Source organism: Rana temporaria, chromosome 12, assembly GCF_905171775.1.
Source record: "Rana temporaria chromosome 12, aRanTem1.1, whole genome shotgun sequence".
Classification (NCBI taxonomy): Eukaryota; Metazoa; Chordata; class Amphibia; order Anura; family Ranidae; genus Rana; species Rana temporaria.
The window spans coordinates 130,896,759-130,922,088 of NC_053500.1; the positions used below are offsets into that span (position 1 = coordinate 130,896,759).

Genomic DNA, 25,330 nt, shown 5'->3' on the forward strand with positions numbered 1-25,330 from the left:
CATCAGCTGCAAGGAGAAGGAGAAAAGAAAATATAGAAACTCTGGAGTCCTGTTACTGGAATTCAAATAAAGTTACCCTGGTGGTACATTTATCAAAAAAGTAAGTGGCGCAAAACGTCACCAGCTTTATTTCACCACTTTTGTTGCATTAAGCGCACATTGATGGTGAGTTGACACAAACTGATATATATAGATATTTTTAATACATTGCAATGATGTGAAAAAAAATTTTTTAGTACCCAGCAGCAGCCAAAAAAACCAGTGGGCCAGATCCACATAAGATCGGCACCGGCGCAGCGTATCTAACATACGCTACGCCGCCGTAACTTACTTGGCTTTGTTTCAAATCCACAACGAATTCGCGCCGTAAGTTACGGCGGCGTAGTGTATCTCTGGCGGCGGAATTCAAATCGGCGATTAGGGGGCGTGATTCATTTAAATGAAGCGCGTCCCCGCGCCGAATGAACTGCGCATGCTCCGTTTCTAAATTTCCCGCCGTGCATTGCGCAAAATGACGTCGCAAGGACGTCATTTTTTAAACTTAGACGTGACTTACGTCCATCCCGATTCACGGACGAGTTACGCAAAAAAAATGAAAAAATTCAAATTTCGACGCGGGAACGACGGCCATACTTAACATGGCAAATCTAACTATACGCCGCAAAAAAAGCAGCTTTAACTATACGCTGGAAAAAGCCGACTACAGACGACGTGAGAGAATGCGGCGGCCGCGCGTACCTTCGTGGATCGCCGTAAACAGCTAATTTGCATACCCGACGCGGAAAACGACGCAAACTCCACCCAGCGGGCGCCGAAGTAATGCATCTAAGATCCGAAGGCGTACGAAGCCGTATACCTGTCGGATCTTACCCAGATGCCGTCGTATCTTGGTTTGAGGATTCCAAATCAAGATACGACGCGGCAAATTTGAAAGTACGCCGGAGTATCAGCAGATACTCCGGCATACTTTTTCTGTGAATCTGGCCCTGTATTTTCTTTAACCACTTGCCTACCGGGCACTTTTACCCGCTTCCTACCCAGGCCAATTTCCATCTTTCGGCACTGTCACACTTTGAAGGACAATTGCGCGGTCATGCGACACTGTCCCCGTATGACATTTTTATCATTCGTTTCACACAAATAGAGATTTCTTTTGGTGGTATTTAACCACTTAAGACCTGGACCTTTAGGCAGGTAAAGGACCCGGACAGTTTTTGCGATTCGGCACTGCGTCGCTTTAACTGACAATTGCGTGGTCGTGCGACGTGGCTCTCAAACAAAATTGGCGTCCTTTTTTTTCCCCACAAATAGAGCTTTCTTTTGGTGGTATTTGATCACCTCCTGCGGTTTTTATTTTTTGCGCTATAAACAAAAATAGAGCAACAATTTTGAAAAAAATTCGGGGCTAGATTCAGATAGATTAGCGGATCTTTAGATCCGCGTAATCTATCTGATTTACGATCCACCGGCGCAAATTTGAGAGGCTAGTGCAGTATTCACAAAGCACTTACCTCGAAACTTGCGCCGGCGGATCGTAACTCCCCCGGCGGAATTCAAATTCCGTGGCTAGGGGGAGTGTATTATTTAAATCAGGCGCGTCCCCGCGCCAATCGTACTACACCTGCGCCAGCCGCGATTTTTCTGCTAGAACGTCATTGTTTTCGGCGTGAACGTAAATTACGTCCATCCGTATTCGCGACCGACTTACGCAAACGACATAAAAAATCAAAACTCGGCGCAGGAACGACGGCCATACTTAACATTGGATACGCCGCATATAGCAGGGATAAGTATACGCCGGAAAAAGCCGAACGCAAACGACGTAAAAAAAAAGCGACGGGCGTTCGTTTCTGAATCGGCGGAAATCGGAATTTGCATATTCGTTGCGTGAAAAACCGAAGCGTCACCTAGCGGCCAGTGGGAGATTGCAGCCTAAGATCCGACGGTGTAAGTCACTTACACCTGTCGGATCTAAGGGAGATCTATGCGTAACCTGATTCTATGAATCAGCCGACCGTCGGATCTCAGAGATACGACGGCGTATCAGGAGATACGCCGTCATACCTCTTTCTGAATCTCCCCCTCTATATTTTTTACTTTTTGCTATAATAAATATCCCCCAAAAATATATAAAAACTTTTTTTTTTTCCTCAGTTTAGGCCGATATGTATTCTTCTACCTATTTTTGGTAAAAAAAAAATCGCAATAAGCGTTTATCGATTGGTTTGCGCAAAATTTATAGCGTTTACAAAATAGGGGATAGTTTTATTGCATTTTTATTAATTATTTATTTTTTACTAGTAATGGCGGCGATCAGCGATTTTTTTTCGTGACTGCGACATTATGGCGCACACTTCGGACAATTTTGACACATTTTTGGGACCATTGTCATTTTCACAGCAAAAAATGCATTGATTACTGTGAAAATGACAATTGCAGTGTGGGAGTTAACCACAAGGGGGCGCTGAAGGGGTTAAGTGTGACCTCATCTCTGTTTCTAACTGTAGGGGGGTGTGGCTGTAGGTGTGACATCATTGATTGTGTTTCCCTATATAAGGGATCACACGATCGATGACGCCGCCACAGTGAAGAACGGGGAAGCCGTGTTTACACACAGCTCTTCCCGTTCTTCGGCTCCGGGGACCGATCGCGGGACTCCAGCGGCGATCGGGTCCGCAAGTCCCGTGCACTCTGTACATTACACACCTGACCCCTGCAGTATGCATATTACCCAACCCAGACCCCCTTCAGTGGGTACATAGGGTCAAGGTTTGAGCCCCTCCCACTGTTAGCACAATTTTGTTACACCCCCTCACCACCTACCACTCCGTCCCCATTCCCAGGAATTCTGATCTTCAAAAGATCCCAGGTATGCCAATCTGGGCAGAGGGTAGTGTTAGATACACTAGCAGATTTAGATAGACCTGACTAACAAATTGAGCTTTTGAACCAGTTACAGGAACTGTTTCTTTCCCTTTGAAATAAAGTTTTTATAAAAATGAATGTGACAGCCCAGGACATAGTTATACTTCCAAAACAATGTCACAGAATCTGTTTATCACCAGACATGCGCGAGCGTTCCCGAGACAGGAAACAGGGAGGGGCGAGGAGGAAGCCATTTCCTGTCCGGTGTGGTCATCTATAAATGTAGTCTGATGATTGGCAGGGTGCCAGATCCCCGATAGTCATTACAGGAAGTTTTTTATTTATAGAGTATGGACTAGGCAGGCACCAATCACACACACTTATACAAATTCATTCATTCATAATGTGTCCGGCTTTCAGGCAGTTGGAAACCCGGACACATGATTCTAAACCCAAATTCTGAATCCCGGACAGGTGGCAACCCTAGTTCTGTAGCAGATTCAGGCCGGACTCACACCTAGGCAGTTTTATAGCTAGATTCACATACATGGCCGCAACTTTGCGGCGGCGTAGCTTAAGGCATTTAAGCTACGCCGCCGTAAGTTAGCGAGGCAAGTACATGATTCACATAGTACTTGCCTGCTAAGTTACGGCGGCGTAGCCTAAAGCGGGCGGGCGTAATGGCGCCTAATTGAAATTTAGCTGAGGGGGCGTGTTTTATGTTAATGGGGCTCGACCTGACGTTTTTTACCTTTTTTTTTTTAACTGCGCATGCGCCATGCGCCTACATTTCCCAGTGTGCATTGCGGCTACGTCCGCCGCACGGGCCTATTGATTACGACGTGGACCTAAACTACGTAAATCCCTATTCACGGACGACTTACGCAAACGACGTAAAATTTCCGAATTTCGACGCGGGAACGGCGGCCATACTTAACATTACTATTCCATCTATTTGATGGAATAACTTTAGGCGGCCTATCTCTTACGTAAACGGCGTAAATTTACTGCGGCGGCCGGGCGTACGTTCGTGAATAGGCGTATCTACTGATTTGCATATTCTACGCCGACCGCAACGGAAGCGCCACCTAGCGGCCAGCAGAAATATTGCAACCTGAGATAGGACGGCGCAAGCCGTCGTATCTTAGATAGGTTTAAGCGTATCTCTGTTTGAGAATACACTTAAACATAGGTCGGCGTAGATTCTGAGTTAGGTCAGCTTATCTACTGATAAGCCGGCCTAACTCTTTCTGAATCTACCTATTAGTGCCTTTTGTATTTTTCAGATTTGCTCTACAGTCCATTTAACATGGTTTCCTATGGAACACGTTCTGTAGTGCAAATCTGCAAAATGCAGTAAAAAGGCCATAGGTGTAAGTCCAGCCTAAGGAGGTAAATAAACTCATGTGGTGCCTTATCTGCAATAAATTTGCCTCAGAACCTGTGTAATTCACATGTGTTCGGATTTAAATGGATGAAGTGTCAACCCATCCCTAAGGAAAGCTTACTGAATGAGGCCTACATTAACGTTGTTGGACCATGCCTGTGTGCAGAGCACTTCTCTAACAGATGACAACGCAGGAGTACAATTGTGAGAAGGTTGTCACTCCATAACAGGAAGTGGCTGAACAAGGACCATGGATGGATGGATGGTTGCAGTGCAGTACACATAGCCGGCCAGCAGTGGGAGCTCACTCTCCTCTCCTCATCCCTGTGTTTTGGATAGACGCTCGGATGACGTCATCAGCGCTGCGTCCTCCGGTCGCCCTGGTTACGTCCTCCGGAGCTGTCAGTGGGATGCGGCGGTGTACCGGCGGCGGAAGACATGGAGGAGGAGGGGGCCGGGCTGCACCTGGCGGTGTGGACGTTGATAGCGGTACTGTTGCCGGTGCTGATCACTCTGTGGTGCAGTATACGGAGGGCGGGACGGAGGGGTCTGTCCCGGGCCGGGAAACACGCCTGGAAGGAGACCGACCTGTTCGGGAGACCTACCTACTGCTCGGTGTGCGGCCTACACATCCTCCAGGGCGGGTACTGCCTGTGCTGCGGCCTGTGTGCCGACCACCCGTGTGTGTGGAAGGCCAGCCGCCGCTTCCCGTGTAAGGAGGGCCTGGGGAGGAGCGAGGGGGCCCGGGGCCACCACTGGGTGCGGGGCAACCTACCGCTCTGCAACCTCTGTGTCCGCTGCGGCCTACAGTGTGGGGGGCAACCTAAGCTCTGCGACTGGAGGTAAGTGGGTGTACCTACCTCACATCCTATGATACTGTACATGACTCGGTGACAGCCCCAACATTGTACATATCATTCATTACTACCAGTCTAAGCTCTGACACTGGGGGTAAGTGCACCTGACACTGTGTACCTACCTGACATCCTATATACTGTACATGACTCGGTGACAGCCCCAACATTGTACATATCATTCATTACTACCAGTCTAAGCTCTGACACTGGAGGTAAGTGCACCTGACACTGTGTACCTACCTGACATCCTATATACTGTACATGACTCGGTGACAGCCCCAACATTGTACATATCATTCATTACTACCAGTCTAAGCTCTGACACTGGAGGTAAGTGCACCTGACACTGTGTACCTACCTGACATCCTATATACTGTACATGACTCAACATTGTACATACATCCATCACTACCAGTCTAAGCTCTGACATTGGAGGAAAGTGGGTGTACCTACCTCACATCCTATAATACTGTACATGCTCCAACATTGTACATACATTTATCTGTACCTGCCCAAGATCTACGACTGGAGGTAAGTGCACCTGACACTGTGTGTACCTACCTGACATCTTATATACAATAACATCCCCAACATTGAACATACATTCATCACTACAAGCCCCAACTCTGTGACTGGAGGTAAGTACACAGTTTTATGTGTACGTACTTGACATTGTATATACTACACTTTCATCACTGGTGGCCCCAGCTCTGTGACTGGAGGTAAGTGTGTGTACCTACCTAGCATTCTTTATACTGTACACGCCCCAACATTGTACATACTTTTATCACTACCAGCCCAAGCTCTGGCACTGGATGTACCTACCTGACACTGTATAGTCATCACTGACAGTCTGAAGTGGGTGTACCTACCTGACATTTTATATACTGTGCATGCCTCAATGACAGCCCCAACATTGTACATTCATTCATTACTACCAGCCTAAGCTCTGCTACTGGAGGTAAGTGCATGTACCTACCTGACATTGTATATACTACACATTCATCACTGCCGGCCCCATATCTGTGACTGGAGGTAAGTGTATGTACCTACCTGGCATTCTTTACACTGTACATGTCCCAACATTGTACATACTTTCATTACTACCAGCCTAATCTCTGGCACTGGAGATAAGTGGGTGTACCTACCTCACATTCTATATACTGTACATGCTCTAACATTCTACATCCATCACTACCAGGCGAAGCTCTTCTACTGGGGGTAAGTGCACCTGACACTGTATGTACCTGCCTGATATTCTATATACAATGACACCCCCAGCATTGTATATACATCCACCACTACCAGCCTAAGCTCTGACACTGGATGTACCTACCTGACATTTTATAGTCCTCACTGACAGCCCAAAGTGTATGTACCTACCCTACACTCTATATACTGTACATGCCTCAATGACAGCCCCAACATTGTACATACATCTATCACTACCAGCCCCAACTCTGTGACTGGAGGTAAGTACACAGCTTTATGTGTACTTACCTGACATTGTATATACTAAACATTCGTCACTGGCGGCGCCAGCTCTGTGACTGGAGGTAAGTGTATGTACCTACCTGGCATTCTTAATACTGTACATGTCTCAACATTGTACATACTTTCATTACTACCAGCCTAAGCTCTGCTACTGGAGATACGTGGGTGTACCTACCTCACATCCTATATACTTGCATGACTTTCTATATACTGTACATGCTCCAACATTCTACATTCATCACTACCAGGCTAAGCTTTTCTACTGGAGGTAAGTGCACCTGACACTGTATGTACCTACATGACATTCTATCTACAATGACAGCCCCAGCATTGTACATTCATTCATCACTACCAGCCTACGCTCTGACACTGGAGGTACCTACCTGACATTGTATAGTCATCACTGACAGCCTGAAGTGTATGTACCTACCCTATATTGTACATTCCTCAATGACAGCCCCAACATTGTACATACATTCATTACTACCGGCCTAAGCTCTGACACTGGAGGTACCTACCTGACATTGTATAGTCATCACTGACAGCCTGAAGTGTATGTACCTACCCTATATTGTACATTCCTCAATGACAGCCCCAACATTGTACATACATTCATTACTATCAGCCTAAGCTCTGCTACTTGAGGTAAGTGGATGTACTTACCTGACATTTTATATACTGTACATTCATTACTACCAGTCCTAACTCTGACTGGAGGTAAGTACACTGCATTATATGTACTTACCTGACATTGTATATAGTACACATTCCTCACTGACCGCCCTAACTCTGTGACTGGAGGTAAGTACACAGCATTATATGTACTTACCTGATATTGTATTAAAGGGAAACTACTGTCATTACGCTTGCCTCCTTTCTAATGGTCTGAGTCTTTTATCGGTGCCGGTCTTCAAGCTTTTCCATTGGCCAGCTCAGGATGACATAACTGCTGCGCATGCGCAGCTTATTATAAAGAAGAGTTCAGTTCTGCTTTGAATCAGTGGGTTCCACTTTAACACAAAGATATAGGCCGGATTCACAGACATCGGCGCATATTTAATGCCGCCGTAGCGCATCTCCTTTACGCTACGCCGACGCAGCGCAGAGAGGCAAGCATGAAATTCACAAAGGACTTGCTCCCAAAACTGCGCCGGGTTTCCTCGGCGTAAGCCGGCGTAGGTGGAAGTGGGCGTGAGCCATGCTAATGAGGCGTGACCCCATGCAAATGATGGGCTGAGTGTCAGACAGATACGTATCGCCAACTGCGCATGCGCCGTCCCGTGGACGCATCTCAGTGCGCATGCTCACAATCACGTCGGAACTACCCCCTTAAGATACGTCGGATCACTGCCTACGGCGTGAACGTAACCTCAGCCTAGTCATATTCACGTCCAACGTAAAATACGGCGGCTTGTGTTCCCTGGTGCAGCCCTTTGCATGGATGCTGCTGAGTTACACCTCCTTTATGGGGCATAACTTTACGCCGGACGTATGACTTTACGCGCACTGCGTCGGACGGACGTACATTCGTGAATCGGCGTAGCTCCCTCATTTTCATATGTGAATAGAAAATCAATGGGAGCGCCAAATAGGTCCAGCGTAAATATGCGCCCACTCTACGCCGACGTAGGCAAGTTACGTCGGTCGGATGAAGCCTATTTTCAGGCGTATCTTGGTTTCAGAGTCCGGCGCACAGATACGACGGTGCATATTTGGAGATATCTGGAGATACGTCGGCACAAGTGCTTTGTGAATCCGGGCCAAAGACTTTTTACTCTAGGTGGCAACTGTCATTTGTAAAGCGGAACTAAACCCTCTTATCCTCTTCAGCCAAGGAAGCTTCCATCCTGGCCTCTGATCTTCAACTTTTATGGTGCTGCACATGTGATCAGTTATGACTCCAGCCATTGGATGGTTTGGCTGAAACCACAAGAAATTGTGACAGTTAGCAACCCCCACATGTAACTTTTTTTATTTTAAATCCTCACATTGATGTGCTTAGTGCTGCTTTAAATCTCATTACATCCAACTGAAAATAACTGTCACTTTTTAAAACTTCAGCTCCTTATGCTGGTGTGTCAGTGATGTGATTGGAGCCTTCTGTCACTCTGCCGTACACAAGAGTGGAGTTGTATTTTGTAGCTAAGACTGTTTTCAATAAGTTGCTCACATTCCAGAATTCTAAGCGTATTTTGATTCTGTGAATAGATGTATCTGGTGTCAGAGGAGCGCCCACGATGAATGCTTGCACAGCGACCTGAAGACCGAAGACTGTGACCTCGGAGAGTTCCAAAGCCTCATTATTCCACCCAATTATCTCCTGGCTGTGAAGCAGATGAAAAAGAGCAAGAATACAGATTATGAGAAGGTTCATTGCTTGATGATTATTCAATATTTCAAAAATATTCTAGGAAAGATTTGCTTGAGGAAAACTTGGGAAATTCTGCTTTTCCTGGATATCACATAACTTGTGTGTTCAAAGATTTAATCACCAGCATTTCTGCTGGTGATTAAAATAGTAACTGCACCAGAGAAAGACAAGTAATGTCCCCGTTCGTCCAATCAGAATCGTGTGTTGTTTTTGGAGCTCGCACTAGAGAACTGACAGCTGAATTTGGATTGGTTGCTATTGGCACCACCTCCTTTTTAGTTTCCTCCAGTCATTATGAATGAGCCATGTTTGTATCCCAGGTAGGTTATTGGCAACTGACCTGTAAAATGCAATCAGAGATTTAGATATTCTTATGGACAATACCTGAAGGATTATTCAGGCGATGCTGTAAGTAAAATACAGTGGCGGAACTATAGGGGTCGCTGCAGTCGCACTTGTGACTTGGCCCTGCCGTATTGCCGCTGTGGGGGGCCCAAGACCCAGCATCTCCCCCTGCACCTCTGGCTGGCCGTTTAAAATGCAGTGGGGGGAGGTGGTGATCGGCAGCTCTATGGTGCCTGTGGGCAGCAGGATCTCCCTGGGGCTTGTAGTTTTTTCCTTACCTAATGTCAGTGCATACAGTGGAGAGGGGAGGGGCCTCTGACCCGGGCAGGTATAAGTATCACTGTCAGTGTACAAGTGAGTTGCTATGCTTGTACACTGTTGCTGATACATGCCTGGGTCAGAAGCCCCTCCCCTCTCCTCTGTATACACTTGGGAGGAGAACTACTAGCCCCAAGGAGATCCCCCTGCCTGTGGATACCATAGAGCTGCCGATCGCCACCTCCACCAGACAGGTACACAGTGAACCTCTGGAAGGGGTTGGGGGGAGTTAGCTGTCTGGGGACCCTGATGTAAGGGGGAGGGGCTTTCTGGGGACACTAATGTGAGGAAGGGGCCCTTTGGCGAAACTGATGTAAGTGGGCAGCTCTCTGGGGACCCTGATGTAAGTGGGGCGGCTCTCTGGGGACCCTGATGTAAGTGGGGCGGCTCTCTGGGGACCCTGATGTAAGTGGGGCGGCTCTCTGGGGACCCTGATGTAAGAGGGGCGGCTCTCTGGGGGGACCCTGATGTAAGAGGGGCGGGAGAAGATATTTGTAGTCCTAACACACTCCCTATGCAAGGGTGACAACACTCATTTTTTGTACTGTATCTATAGGGGAGCAGCATTGTCACCCTGGGATGCTTATTCCTGACTGGAGCTAATGAATATCTAACCTGTATGAGATGGAGGGGGGGGTGAAAATAATTAACAGCCTGAGCAGCCAGCAGACCTAAGGAGGGGTAAGGTGCAATATATTTCTTGTTTTTAGGTTTATATCAGTGATTTCCAAACTGCTGCCCCTTGCTATTAGCTGTCCCTTGGGGCACTATCGCTCCCACTGAAACCAATGATGGGGCACTATCGCTCCCACTGAAACCAATGATGGGGCACTATTCCTCCCACTGATGCTGGGGAATTTTCTTCTCCCACTGTCTGGACCCTGTAAACCCCAAAGGACAGAAAACTGAACCTTAGGAGTTTGGAGACCCCTGGTTTAGACTTTCAGAGTGGAGATTCAGATTATTGCAAATTCCTATTCCCAACAGGCTGTCTTTTAAGTTATTTGTGCAACTTTTATTTGAATCCCACTATCTTCTCTTGTAGTTGCTGTCTCCACCTGGCAAAGACTGGACTCCTTTGATAATTCTTGCTAACACCCGCAGTGGGAACAATATGGGTGAAGTTTTGGTTGGAGAATTTAAAAGTCTTCTGAATCCTCTCCAGGTGTGTATATTGTCAAGAATAAAGTGTACCTGTAATGTGCCAATAGAAAGCAGAGCAACACTCCTGCTGTGTATAGCAGGTATTTTTCAGTGCTACCCCATCAACCCCTATGCATCACTTGAGTCCCCGCAGGTCAGTACTAAGGAGAGTTTTTTTAGGCACCTACGACATTGTGGAATAGCAGAGGACATGTGCACATTTCCTCCGTACCTGGAAGTTCAGGTTTTTCAGGGAATATTGTAAGCCTGGACACTCTTCATGCACATAAGTGGTTAAATGATCACACATTTTGTATCATTAATGAGGACCCCTGCAAGGTTTAACCATTTGAGCTCTGGAAGGTTTTACCCCCTTCATGACCAGAGCATTTTTTTTGCCATTCAGCATTGTGCTAGTTTAACTGGCAATTGCACAGTCAAGCAACACTGTACGCCATTTCAATTTTTTTATATATTTTTCTTCACAAATGGAGCTTTCTTTTGGTGCCATTTGATCACCACTGGGTTTCTTAATAATATGATGATGGCACTCACTTGCTGTTGTAAAAAGATATTCCACCGATTTCGGTGTAATCCTTGGCCATCAGCTTTTGCATAGTCAGGGAGATCTGGGAGCAAAAATAAACAAGAGGCAAAACAACCCTGGCTTTTAGACTGTTTATTGATAAGATAAAAATAATATATTTTTGGCAGGTATAGATAGCCTTCTAAGTCCACCAGATATCAAGGCGTATCACGAGATAAGACCGAGCAGTGACATCTCTCCCCCTCCTCTTTTTATGAGTTTGGGAGGTTTCAGTGAGAGAGGGTCTGAAGAGAAACGGCTTCTACTCCTTATAAAGCCCAAGATGCGGTGGCAGTCCTATTGTAGATGTACACTGTACTAAGTGTTCATTTGTAAATAGAATATTGTGTGTGTGTGTGTATATATGTATGTGTAGATAGATAGATAGATAGATAATATCTCTCTCGGTATATAAAAATAAGAAATTGCATAAAAAAAAAACAGTCAGACCATGATATCATCTTTTTTTTTTTTTTTTTTTTTTTTAGGTGTTTGATTTGAGCAAGACATCTCCATTCAAAGCACTTCAACTGTGTGCAGTTCTTCCTCCTAACTCGGCCAAAGTGCTGGTCTGTGGTGGAGATGGCACTGTTGGTTGGGTCCTTGATGCTGTGGATGAGATGAAGATAAAGGTAAAAACTTTCTATCACTCTTGCTGCATTTGGCTGGACACAAACATTTACTAGTGTCAAAAAATTGTATTTGGACAAGATTACAAAAACATGTACAAACACATAACTTTTATTCATACAAAAAGATATCTGAAATGCATATTTCCAGGTTTAATATGGTTCATAAAACCACATGAGATTTATCCATGCACACTAACTACCCTTTAACCATCTATCCTATAGATTAGTATGATCAATGGCTTCAAAGTGGTTCTAAATGCAGATTTATTTTTTTTACTTTTAATGCATTCTATCATTAATTTGATAAGCCTTCTGCATGCAGTCCCCCCCCCCCCCTTCTTTATTTTGACCCTGCACTATGCACAAGAGCAGAGTCTCTCTCTCTCTCTCTCTCTCTCTCTCTCTCTCTCTCTCTCTCTCTCTCTCTCTCTCTCTCTCTCTCTCTCTCTCTCTCTCTCTTCCTCTCTCTCTCTCTCTCTCTCTCTCTCTCTTTCTCTCTCTCTCTCTCTCTCTCTCTCCATCTCTCTCTCTCTCCCTCTCTCTCTCTCTCTCTCTCTCTCTCCCTCTCTCTCTCTCTCTCTCTCTCTCGTTCAGAGACAGACTCACCGGCCTCAACCACAACTAGTGAGGAGGAAGTGGGCCTAACACTGTCTGTGTGTCAAAGGATACACTGATCTGGCTTGGGAGCGAGCCCGCACAAGTGCTTGCTATGGTGAGCACTTGAGGGGGGAGGGGAGAGAGCCAGGAGCACTGGTGGGGTACCCTAGAAGAGGAAGACCAGGGCTGCTCTGTGCAAAACCATTGCACAGAGCAGATACATACACCATGCTTGCTGTTTTTAAGATGTGATCCATTGCAATCACTTCTAGGATATGGAGGTAGTCACAAGTGGATTGGAGGTAGCTTTTTTATGTGTTTCTCAAGAAAAGTATGGGAAAGCATATCTAGTCTCCTACTTCATTGTGCATATGTAAAAGTGGACTACACATTTTTCCGTCAGAGCATATTTGTTTTTCTGGTGTTCAAAATAATATATCAACTTTAATAGAGTTAAAGAGGCGCTCCAGGCTCCCCCAAAAATATCAATTGAAATTAATTTCTGGCTCAGATCACCGTGGTGCATCTGACCGGAAGTGGGAGCTGGTACCTGTCGAAACCAGGTACTCCGCCCCCCAAAAAAGTGCCAAATGTGGGGGGAGGGGGGAACGATGCAAACATGCAAAACATATTCGGCCATAGATGGTTCAAATTTCGTCTGGGACTGGCCAGCCGAGGTTTGAACTATGTATAGGCAGGCTGATTGTATCCAAGTCGATCCTTTGATCGACTTGGGTACAACCAGCATGTTGAATTTTTGGGATGCGATTGTAGCTACTAGCAATAATCACTTGTTCGCTGTTCTCCCCTCAGAAACAGCTCCCCATGCCCATCTCTCGCCAGGAGAACACATTAGTTCAGTGGGAGGGATTCTCCCATCAACACTGACTTTGTTGAATCAAGTCATTTTCTTTTCTGCAACCCATGGTTGCAGGAAGGAAAATCATATCATCTATTGCCATCTTTACTCTTCAGTTTGTTATGTTTGAATGTGTTTGTCTCTTTACAGGGTCTCGAAAGTTTTGTTCCCCAAGTAGCAGTGTTACCCCTGGGAACTGGCAATGACCTGGCTAATACTTTAGGATGGGGGGTTGGCTATGCTGGAGAAGTCCCTGCAGAGCAGATACTTCGCAATGTTATGGAAGCAGACAGAGTTAAGCTCGACAGGTGAGAAAGGACACAGCAGTTGTGAATTTGTGAGTATTGACCAACACAGAAGGTTCCCCCCCTAAGCAGTACATTTAGGTAAAATTGATTTTCCACTCCATCTCTAGAGTTGTCCTGTTAAAAATGTAAGTTAATGTGGTTGTAAACCTCAGTTGTGAAATCTGACCAAAGCACAAATATCTGTAGTATTTGCTCGTCTCTCTCTAAAGCTCTGAGTGCCATTTCTCTCTGGTGCTTCGTTCCTCTGTTATCAGCACGAGTCACTTCTGACAACTTGTCCTGACATCAGCGATAAAATGGTAATGGGGAGGAGAGCTCTGTACACAGCTTGTCTATTCACAACACAGCTCTGAAGTGTGTGTGTGTGTGTGTGTGTGTGTGTGTGTGTAGGTGGGTTGTCCATTTCCTGCAATCGGCTCTCGCACACTGTACACAAGCTCCCTGCCCCATCCTCTGTGCTACTGACAGATGCACAAGGAATCTATCTAAATTCAGCACTTTGAAGGGGTGTAGAAAAACAAATAAAACATATGTAGGATGATTTGTTTCATTCCTGTGTATTCTCTGAGGCTACTCACTTTACTGGGTATACGAAAGGGTTTACAACTACCTTAATCTTGCCATTTTCTGCAGGATTCAGGTTTTTACCCAGTTGTCTTCCAGGATAGCCCATGAGAGATGGAGGCTCCTCTCAACATAACAGCAATGATACCACCCCAAAATATTAAACATTTCCCAGAGGGAGAACCATCTGTCTTTTTTTTTTCTCGCCCCCTGTTAAGGGAGTCTCTCTCCTTGCAGTACCTTCCTCTTTACTGATAGGAAGAGTCCTGGTTCTACCATCCCTTCATTATCTGGAGAGAAGCAGCACTCCTCATTGGTCAGGTTGAGCTCCCTCGGCCATTGTGTAATGGACTGTAGTAGTGGACATCTTCTGCATGGGATGTCCAGTGATCTCCTGTGGTGGAGGGGCAGGGGGGTTGGATGATGGGGTCTGTCTGGCTTGTTGGTAGTGGGAACTTTTCCAAGATATATATTGTTGACGGGTGTCACTTCGTGGAGTAGTGATCTTGCTGAAGCCTGTAGTTTCATAGTCATACTGGTGCAAGGGGGGAAAGTGGGGCATTGCTGGGGTCACTTCTGATCAGTTCCTCTGGCAGTTTCCAGTGTTTTTCTTCTGCATACTGGTAGGCTGGCAACTTAATCACTAGTTTCACTTCTATATTCATTCTCCCAAACTTAAATATCAAAATAGCTAAGATAACAATTTTCTGTCTGTGGAACTATAGCCACATCTATGGTGATGCTAAGGGTTAATCTTTGTCTTTCAGGTGGAAAGTCCAGGTTACTAACAAGGGTTACAGTCTGAGAAAACCAAAGGTAACAATCTTTTTCATTTCTGTAGGCTAAGCTCTGTCCTCTACTCCCCTGAAAGATCCAGGATTTGTGTGTTCACACACACAGGTCCCGGTTCTCGCTCTGTCATGAGCGATCACGGGTGCCTGGCGGTCATCGTGCCTGCCGGGCACTCGCATCGCCTCCGGGCGCACACTGTGGGCATGCGTGCACCTCCCTAATGGCCAAAAGAAAAGCGACGTAAGGTAACGTCGATTTGCCCAGTCGAGCCACCCTGTCGCAGTAAAACTGTGGCGGCTGGTCGGCAAGTGGTTAAAAGCAAAACGGTGCGTTTTTAGTTCAATAGATTTCCATGGAGAAGCTGCAGATTTTACCACAATTGCATTTTTTTTTTTTAACCACTTGCCACCAAATCACGTACTTGTACGTCATTTGACTTAAAGTGGTTGTACCGGAGTGATGCCTGGTATCGCCCCAGTACCGTTTTTTTAGAGCTGACAGTCGGCTCTCTTGTAATAAAACTGATGCGGCCAAGCAGCCGCTCCAGTGTTATCTCAAGCAGCGGGAGGGGGACACCCTCCCGAGCACCGCTCGCCCGGGCTCTCCCTTCTCACCAGGAGACCCGGCACATCCACCGGCTGGCCGGAGACCTAATAAAAAGACAGAATCCGCTTTGATTAGGTCTCGGATGTAGTAACCCGGAAGCATCGTCATCCCATCACGTCCGGTTTACTGAAGTCCTAAAGGCGCCAGTTTTAAAAAATCAAACGTAATTTAAAAACGCTGATCTTGGTGCTTTGAATTCTTTCAAGTGGAAAGGAGTGAATACCTGTCATGTGCCTTTTGCTGTCACAAGGGATGTTTACATTACATATTAAAAAAAAAAAATGTAAAGCAACCGTGTAAAAATATATTAATAAAAAAAAAAAAAAAAGTGCCCCCATCTTTCCCCCCGTGCTGGTGCGCAAAGGCGAATATGTGCGTCGGTCCTAAATACACGCAAACCACGATAGTCCCACACGCAAGGTATCCCCGCAAACATCATATGATGGGCAGTAATTCTAGCACCAGACGTCCGCTGTAGATATAAAGTGGTAACCTGTAAAGGCTTTTAAAGCATTGCCTATAGATAGTAAAATTTAGGTTATTTGTTGCCGTTGTGCGGGCGTGCACAATTTTAAAGTGTGACATGTTTGGTATCTATTTACTTGGCGTAACATCATCTTTTTATATTTTACAAAATTATTGGGTAGTGTATTGTGTTCTTTGCATAAAAATTTTAAAAATATTTTTTTTATTTTGTTTCCGAAAGCTACATTTGAAAAACGGCTGCGCAAAGAGCGTGTGACATAAAACATTGCAAAACCCACCATTTTCTTCCATAGGGTCTCTGCTAAAATAAAAGTATAATGTTTGGGGGTTATACGTAAGTTTCTAGCAAAAAATACAGTTTTAAACTTGCATACAAAAAGTGCCATAAAGTCTGGTTAAAAACACATGAAAACCGCGTGTACAAAACCATACTGCAAAAAGCACTGCAGAAACGGATCAAAAGCAAACTGCATAGGTGTGAACCAAGCCTTGCACACTGCTAAGGTCTCCCTGTTTCTTTATGACAATGCTGAGCCAAGCACCAGTGCTGTCACATGATCCTCCATACCTGGATGTAATGACATTTGCATTGTTCCCAGTGACTGAACAGGGTGGCGGGGAGCAAAGGGAAGGTAAATAATATACTGTTAGAGGACCGGACTTAAACGTGAACCTATTGCTTTTGCCTTTAGACTGATGTTTTTTTTTTCTAGAAAGTTTTTGTGAGGCTTTTATTGAAGTCATGTATTGTGGTAATTTTTGCAATTGACACAGCAAGGTTTTTTATGTTCATATTTGTATACTTTGGAAGCAAAACCATATAATAACATGCTATTGTATGTTGATTCTTTAGGTTTTGACGATGAATAACTACTTCTCAGTAGGTCCTGATGCCTTAATGGCTTTAAACTTCCACACACATCGAGAGAAGACCCCTTCACTGTTTTCTAGCAGGCTTGTTAATAAGGTAGGCTGTCAGATGTTCAGGTAAACGTGTAAGTAATGACTGTCGGTCACCGGTGTTCTGCTCTGCCCCTCCAGCGCTCACTGGACCCTGGGTTGTGGAGGGGGTGGGAGTGGCTGACTTGGGCTCTCAGCAGCGTGCTGAGAGGCTGAGCCAGTTGCTGGTCAGGAATCTGGATGGAGCTCGACATTAAAGTTGGGATCCATCCAGAGCCTGGACTGCTTGGGTGACATGCTGTCGGCTGAATCTGGGTCTGAATAAGTGTACTCCTGTGACTCACAGCTGAAGTGGGGCCCTACGTCTTCTTTAAGAGTGTGTTCATACTGTTGACAGATTTATGTATTTATAATTGTAGTGAATTTGTTGCTGAATAAATTGTTTTTTTTTGTATTGGAGTTCAGATTTAAATATGCCCTTTTTTTTCCCAGGCGGTGTATTTATTTTATGGGACCAAGGATTGCTTGATTCAGGAGTGTAAAGATCTTGACAAAAAAGTGGAGGTGAGAATCCGACTACCACACTGATCCCAAAGAAGGAATTGTTTTTCTCTGAAGCCTCTAAAGAAGTCTAGTGTTCTGTTTTACTTTCTTCATGTAATGTCTCTGTCTGCTGTACTACTCTCTGTATTAGTGCAAAGCCTATCTTCTGAGTTGGCTACAATTAACCACTGCAGAGGCTAACATGCTACTAATGATAGCACCTTGCACTTGACTCTCATAATTCACCTTCTCGCCTAAAGCCCTGATGAAGTGGCTGTATTAAAACCCTGAAACACATTTGCTATGGTTTTAACAATCCACGTAAGCATATTTAAACGACAATCATTCATGCATCTTTGGACCCTCCAGATTAAAATAGAGGCGGTACTTTTTGCTGTGCCGTATTTTGCTTTTTTTGGACACAGGTCCCCTTTGGGTCATCACATCTTGTGCATGAGAGCATCCTATATATCAGGGATATGCAATTAGCGGACTTCCAGCTGCTGCAAAACTACAGGTCCCATCACACCTCTGCCTCTGGGTGTCATGCTTGTGGCTTTTTTTTTTGTTTTGTTTTTTTCGCTGTACATGCCGTCTTATTATTCTTTTCCACCCGGCTTCCGGGTTCTCACTCCCGCGGGGACTAGGCGTTCCTATGAAGAGGCATAGTGTCATCTGGGACTTAGCCCAGATGATTGAGGTGCGGATAAGGCGCGTCACACGTTCCGAAAATAGCCGAACTTGGAGTCGGCTCTATACGGCGCCTGCGCAGTCGGCTCTACACGGCTCCTAGTCTGTGCTCAGGCGCCGACTCCCAGTTCGGCTATTTTCGTGATGCGCCTTATCCGCACGTCAATCATCTGGGCTAAGTCCCATATGCCACTACGCCTCTTAGGAACGCCTACTCCCCGCGGGAGTGAGAACCCGAAAGCCGGGTGGAAAATAATAATAAGACGGTATGTACAGCGATAAAAAAAAAAACAGCATACTGTACATGTCGGAAGTATGCGGGATGTAATGGTATATACTTGTTTTTAGGGTGAACCTCCACTTTAAGTACCAATCTTTCTGCATTAATCACTGGTTACCATGGCGCAATACTCTTCCATGGAAAAGAAAGATATCTGAAATATTCTCTAATTTATTCAAATGAGTATGGGAGTAAACACATTCAGAGTTAATCCTGCATTTCCACTTTAAATAAATACCACACGGCTCCCCCATCCATCCATCCCAGAAAGGAGGTTTCTGCTGGTATATGCAAGAACCGAGGAGCAGTTTCAGAGTCTCCTTCAGATTTTTTTTAGGCTGAATGTTTGAGTAAAGGTCTTTTAAGCTTAAACAGTAGATCCGCTTTAAAGGGAAAATGCCCTTATATAACATATTAGACAGAGCTATAAACCCTTTCATGACCACAGCGGTACCTGTTGACAATTATTGCTGATGGGAAGTTGGGCAGGTGAGCTCATCCCTACATAAATAATCTCTGAAAATGTTTTGGAATGACAGAAGCCTTTAGGAAAGTATCTCAAAGGTTTAAAGCTTGTTTGTGTTCATTCTCATGCAGGTTTGCTGCCAAGTGTGTGTGCTGATGCTGACCTCTTGTACTTTGTAACTGCAGCTGGAGTTGGATGGAGAGAGAATCTCATTACCCAACCTGGAGGGGATCGTAGTGCTGAATATCGGTTACTGGGGAGGAGGCTGCAGGTTGTGGGAAGGCATGGGAGATGAGCCATATCCTTTATCAAGGTGAGTGTCTGTGGGATTTCTATGTAGCTGTGAGCAGACCTTGCCATGTGTCAGCCTTCCCAAGATGTTTCTCCTGCATTGAAAAATAAACCTCATGAAAGAAATATCTGGCTGTCAAATGGCTGATGCGTTTCGAGGGTAAATGTCATTCCCCCATCAGGGCTACAAGAATAAGTAGAAAGCATAGTCCTAATGATGGAAAATTATTAGCTAGATTCAGGTAGAGTTAGGTCGGTGTATCAGTAGATACGCCGACCTAACTCGGAATCTACGCCCACCTAAGTTTAAGTATATTCTCAAACAGAGATACACTTAAACCTATCTAAGATAGGACGGCGCAAGCCGACCTATCTTAGGGTGCAATATTTAGGCTGGCCGCTAGGTGGCGCTTCCATTGCGGTCGGCGTAGAATATGTAAATCACTAGATACGCCTATTCACGAACGTACGTCCGTCGCAGTAAATTTTACGTCGTTTGCGTAAGAGATAGGCCGGCTAAAGATAAAGCTGCCCCTAGGAGGCGTAGTCAATGTTAAGTATGGCCGCCGTTCCCGCTTCGAAATTCGAAAATTTTACGTTGTCCGTGAATAGGGATTTACGTAGTTTACGTCCACGTCGAAATCAATAGGGCCGTGCGGCGTACTTAGCCGCAATGCACACTGGGAAATGTAGGCGGACGGCGCATGCGCCATTATAAAAAAACGTCAATCACGTCAGGTCAAGCCCCATTAACATAAAACACGCCCCCTCAGCTAAATTTGAATTAGGCGCCATTACGCCTGCCCGCTTTAGGCTACACCGCCGTAACTTAGCAGACAAGTACTTTGAGAATCATGTACTTGCCTCGCTAACTTACGGTGGCGTAGCCTAAACACGCTAAGCTACGCCGCCGCAAAGTTAGGACACCCTACGTGAATCTAGCTATTGGTCTATATATGTATACAGTGGAACCTTGGATTACGAGCATAATCCGTTCCAGGAGAATGCTTGTAATCCTAAGCACTCGCATGTCAAAGCGTTTCCCCATAGAAGTCAAAGGAAACTAAGAAAATTAGTTCCGCATTGACTTCTATGGCATGCGATACCGCATGTGGCCAGAGGTGGGGGGGTGCTGGAGAGCCTCGGAAATACTCAAGGACAGCTCGGCTGATCTCGGAAACACCCAGGAACTGAATATTTCCGAGTGATTCCGTCTATTTCTGAACAGCTCTGAACCGTTCCGAGTGTCACCTGCGTCCCTCGCACCTCTGGCCGAATGCGGTACTGCACACCCATTAGCTTGAATTCTGCTCATTTTGCGAGACAACCCTCGCAAACCGAGTCAGGATTTAAAAAAAAAGTTGCCAGTCATTGAAAATGCTCGTTAACCGCGTTTCTCGTAAACCGAGGTTCCACTGTATACCAAAAAATATACAGCATCACCTAATAAGTTTTTTTATTGGGTGGTGTTCTAGATTTTGTTGTATATTTTCATATGCATAGCTAGACATTTTTCATCATGACTTTGCTTGTTGCTTATTCTTGTTGAAGGGCGAGTGAAGTTGCCCCTGAAACACGTTGGCTGTTTGACAGTCTGATATTTCTTGCATGAGAGGTTTTATTTTTGAAAGGAAAAGAAACATGTTATACTTGCCTGCTTACCTATGTAATGGTTTTGTACAGAGCAGTCCCGATCTTCCTCTTCTCATGTAAGGGGCAAGGAGTGCTTAAAGCGGAAGTTCCACTTTTGGGTGTGCTGTATAAATCATATAACTGGGTAGATGGCAGTGCCAATCCTTTGTAGAGCAGCTAATATACTCAGCTGAAATAGATATTTACTGCATATCATAACTGTTTCCCGGAGTTCAGCTTTAAACGGATAGCTTGCAGTTGTATTTTGGAGCTGTACCTGTTCCCAATTTCCTCCAGAACTGACCCTCGGTTAGTTCTGTTGTTTGGATCTGTGTATACAAATGTACTATTTAAAGTGTAAATCCCGAGGGTAGGTCTCCCCTCTGCTCACCACCTGTAAGCAAATAGGTGTCTCAGGCAGGACTGCGTTCTTCTGAAATGAAGCTCCCGGTGACGATAGTCGGAGCGGATTTATGGTAAGATATTCAAATTTTGTGAGTTTCTCAGAGGCGAAAGGCTTCATTGAAGAGCGCTGTGTATACAAACAGATTCTCCGCTTTCCATTTTAAAAGTAGAAACCTCTTTAAAGTGAACCTGTCACTGAATAAGGTATACAAGTCCTAACAATGGTCTCTTATTTGGTCTGGTAATTAAGCCATTGTAAGTGTTTGATATGTGCCAGTATCATGTCTGTAATCCAGTGAGCTTGTAACAGCTATGTACTGACTACTGCAATGACATTTTCAAGCAGTTTTATCAGCCCTGCCAAGTTCATCCCTGGGATCTACAGAACCTCTCCTCCCCATATGTTATAGATACATGGAGAGGGGGAAGCTACGTGTAGTCATAATACACCCTGTCCTGGTGACACTGCAGCCCTCCATAGATCTAGTGCATTGTGTGAGTGGTGCCACCATTAAGGATGAGCTCCGGCGTGTTCGCAAACCCCACGTGCAGAGCCTGTCGGGAAGTCGGCACAGCGCTGCACTTATCACAGGCAGTGAAAAGAAGGGGGAGTTTTTGGGACTTTGAATGAGATGCGTTTTAAAGCTATAAATAAAGTTGTATACATAATAACCAGGCTCACACTTGCCACCCAAACAGCAAACCAAATTCAACTGTCTAACTGTGTGCATTAAAAACAGAGGATTGCACGCATTTTCAAATACTTGGTTAAGCTGCAGGCTACATGGATTTGATCCATGTATGGGTACTAATGGTCTACAGAAGTCCATTTCCTTCTGTTTAACCGCCCTGTTGTTTTTTTTCTGTTTGATCAGCACCGCAGGCTATAGCCTGCAACACCGATCAGTGTATTCTGACGACAGGGAAATCTTCCTGCTGTCGGAATACAGTGGCTCAGAGGTGAGGATTCCCCCATCCTTATTAAGTGTGTGGATGGGTGAGTCAAAGAAAACTCTATGCACTGCTTAATAGATACCCTCTAAAGTAGGGATAGGCAATCTGGGGCACTCCAGCTGTTGTGGAACTACATTTCCCATAAGGGCTTTGCAAGGCTTGCTGTTACAATTACTTGCAGAGGCATGATGGGACTTGTAGTTCTGCAACAGCTGGAGTGCCCCAGGTTGCCTACCCCTGCTCAAGAGGCAGCCTGTAGTGGGAGGAGCCTACTTGGACCCTTTCTGCAGCTCTGCACAGGCTATGTACAACACCATGATGAAATCACTGCTACTTTTTCCAGGTAATAGCTGGATTTTAAAAGGCATTTGATGCACTTAAAGTGGATTTATATCATCTGTGGCTACTCTTGGTGTTACTCTTGATTGTAACTGTTGGTAGTATGTCAGCTATTTCCATGTGAAATGATGAATGGGGGGGTGTAGCAGGAAAAGTCTGGGTCTGAAATTTTGGGCTCTGAAAGGGGGTCCATGTTTTCCATGTCAGAAAATATATAAACTTATAATAATGTAAACTATTTTTTGTTTCTGGAGGCATGACGATGGACTGCTAGAGGTGGTGGGTGTTTATGGATCATTCCACTGTGCCCAGATTCAGGTGAAGCTGGCAAACCCGGTCCGTCTCGGCCAAGCGCACACTGTGAGGGTAAGTGCTGCTGCAGCTGTTATACTGAGTCTGCTGCCTGCCTGAAAAAAATTATCATCTTTTAGAAATGTGGCAATCCTTCCCACCCCCTGTGTTAGGAGTTTTTAAAGGGGATGCCCGATGTGTGGGAATGGCTTAAGCCCATTGGTAAAAGCATTTCACACCATGTTTGATAGGCTTATAAAAATGTCACGGGTCTAAACAGACCTCTGATGTATCCCCTCAGGGGTGGAGGAAGAGATTGAGGACACAGACCTCAGTCTCCTTCGCTGGTGTCTGATGCTTACTACCGATTGCAGTTGTGAGAAGCATGTTACCTCCATGATCACCATCCTGAACGCAAAAGCCGGCAGTGAGACTGGTGCCCTGGCTTCATGACTGTTTTATTGCCAGTTTTTGTGTTGGGTGAGAGCCGGGGGTGGGGGGGCTAGGGGGAACAAGGGCTTAGGGGAGATCGGCACTGCAGCAGGGGAGCACACAGAGGGAGGAGGGCACATTTAGGGAAGACAGCAGAGGGAGGAGGGCACATTTAGGGAAGACAGCAGAGGGAGGAGGGCACATTTAGGGAAGACAGCAGAGGGAGGAGGGCACATTTAGGGAAGACAGCAGAGGGAGGAGGGCACATTTAGGGAAGACAGCAGAGGGAGGAGGGCACATATAGGGAAGACAGCAGAGTCGGCACACAGAGGGAGGAAGGCTCATATAGGAAAAACAGCAGAGGGCACACAGAGGGAGGAGGGCACATATAGGGAAGACAGCAGAGGGCACACAGAGGAAGGAGGGCATATATAGGAAAAACAGCAGAGGGCACACATCGGGAGGAGGGCACACATCGGGAGAGGGGCACATATAGGACAGACAGCAGAGGGCACACATAGGGAGGGGGGCACATATAGGGAAGTCAGCAGAGGGCACACATAGGGAGAGGGGCACATATAGGGAAGACGGCAGAGGGCACACATAGGGAGGAGGGCACATATAGGGAAGACAGCAGAGGGCACACTGTGTGGCATATTTTTAATAATTGGTTGCAATTTGAGGCATGGCAGCCATTGATCACAGTCATTCACGAGTCTAAGGGCCCCTTCTGCTGGGAATCCATTCTTTTCCACATTAACCCTTATGTCAGTGGCAGTGAAGAAGTTAAACTTATGCTTTTACACTTTTAGGAAGTTGCCATGTAGCATTTTTGTCAAGTTAGTTCTTCAGGGAAGTTACTCTCATGGTGTTTTATATGACACTGTTGCTTTTTTGATATTTGCAGTTAATTTTGAAGAATTCCAGAATGCCCATGCAGGTGGACGGTGAACCCTGGGCTCAGGGACCATGTGAAGTCACTATCACTCATAAGACACACGCTCTCATGCTCTACCATTTAGGGGAGCAAACTGATGATGACGATGACGACGAAGACCCTTCAAGTGATTCCGACCAAGACCTCCCACTCGATGTGAGCGACAGTGACAAAAAGGCATAGGAAATGGCAGCTTAATGACATACCTTTTTAAATGCTTTGATATACTGCAGATCCTTCTGCCTATCTGCACTCTATATTTATTTATTTCATTGCACTTTTTTTTTTTAAATAACTTTTTGTGTCATGCAAGGACTATGGGGGATTTTATTGAGCTGGGCAGAGTAAGAAGCAGGCTCCCCTTTAGAGTAAATAATTGGCTAGAGCCGAACAAAAAAAAATGGAGCTTTAAAGGGTTAGTTTACCTTTTACGGAAAAACTGCCTATGCAAGCAAAGGGCACCTGTAGAACAAAATAAACAGCTTTGACTGAAGATTTTACTATAGGTGTAGTCCAATTACACTGTACCTCGCTGTAAATCTGAGGGGAAGCTCTGCTGGTTTTATTATGCAATCATGTGCAAGCTAAAATGCTGTTTTTTATTTTCCTTGTAAGTCCCCCTAGGATCTACAGCGACTGCACTTCCAATGCACTTTCAGTGCAGTTTTGAGTGCACTTGTAGTGCAAAGTGGATTTGCCTTTCTTGAATAACCCCCATGGTGTCCGTTTATAAAACGGAGATCTCTGGGGTGTACCGGTTTATGTAGCTGAGATAAAAAGCAGAGAACATGTTCTCCACTTCTCATCACAGTACATGACCACTCTGTCACAAACGGCCAGTTTATAAAAGTCAGATTAGATGAAGAAGGCTTATTTCTTCCTAATATCGGCATCAGTGGGTTAGAAATGAAAAATATATATATATATATATATATATATATATATATATATATATATATA

General features: G+C 45.3%; 1 protein-coding gene across 1 annotated transcript; it reads left to right on the plus strand.

Moving 5' to 3' along the window:
* Positions 1-4,628: 4,628 nt before the first annotated feature.
* DGKE (diacylglycerol kinase epsilon) lies at positions 4,629-24,969 on the plus strand. The gene is made up of 11 exons (XM_040330706.1): positions 4,629-5,094; positions 8,812-8,971; positions 10,683-10,802; positions 11,855-11,998; positions 13,605-13,762; positions 15,094-15,142; positions 17,064-17,177; positions 17,603-17,674; positions 19,275-19,402; positions 22,965-23,076; positions 24,341-24,969. The coding sequence occupies exons 1-11, from the start codon at positions 4,691-4,693 to the stop codon at positions 24,551-24,553; spliced, it is 1,674 nt and encodes a 557-aa protein (XP_040186640.1). The 5' UTR covers positions 4,629-4,690; the 3' UTR covers positions 24,554-24,969.
* The last annotated feature ends 361 nt before the right edge of the window (positions 24,970-25,330 follow it).

Coding starts and splice junctions, on each gene's coding strand:
- DGKE (XM_040330706.1), top strand. CDS start 4,691: ATGGAGGAGGAGGGGGCCGGGCTGCACCTGGCGGTGTGGACGTTGATA. Junction 11,999..13,604: donor TGGATGAGATGAAGATAAAG/GTAAAAACTTTC, acceptor GTCTCTTTACAG/GGTCTCGAAAGTTTTGTTCC. Junction 19,403..22,964: donor GAGCCATATCCTTTATCAAG/GTGAGTGTCTGT, acceptor TTGTTTCTGGAG/GCATGACGATGGACTGCTAG.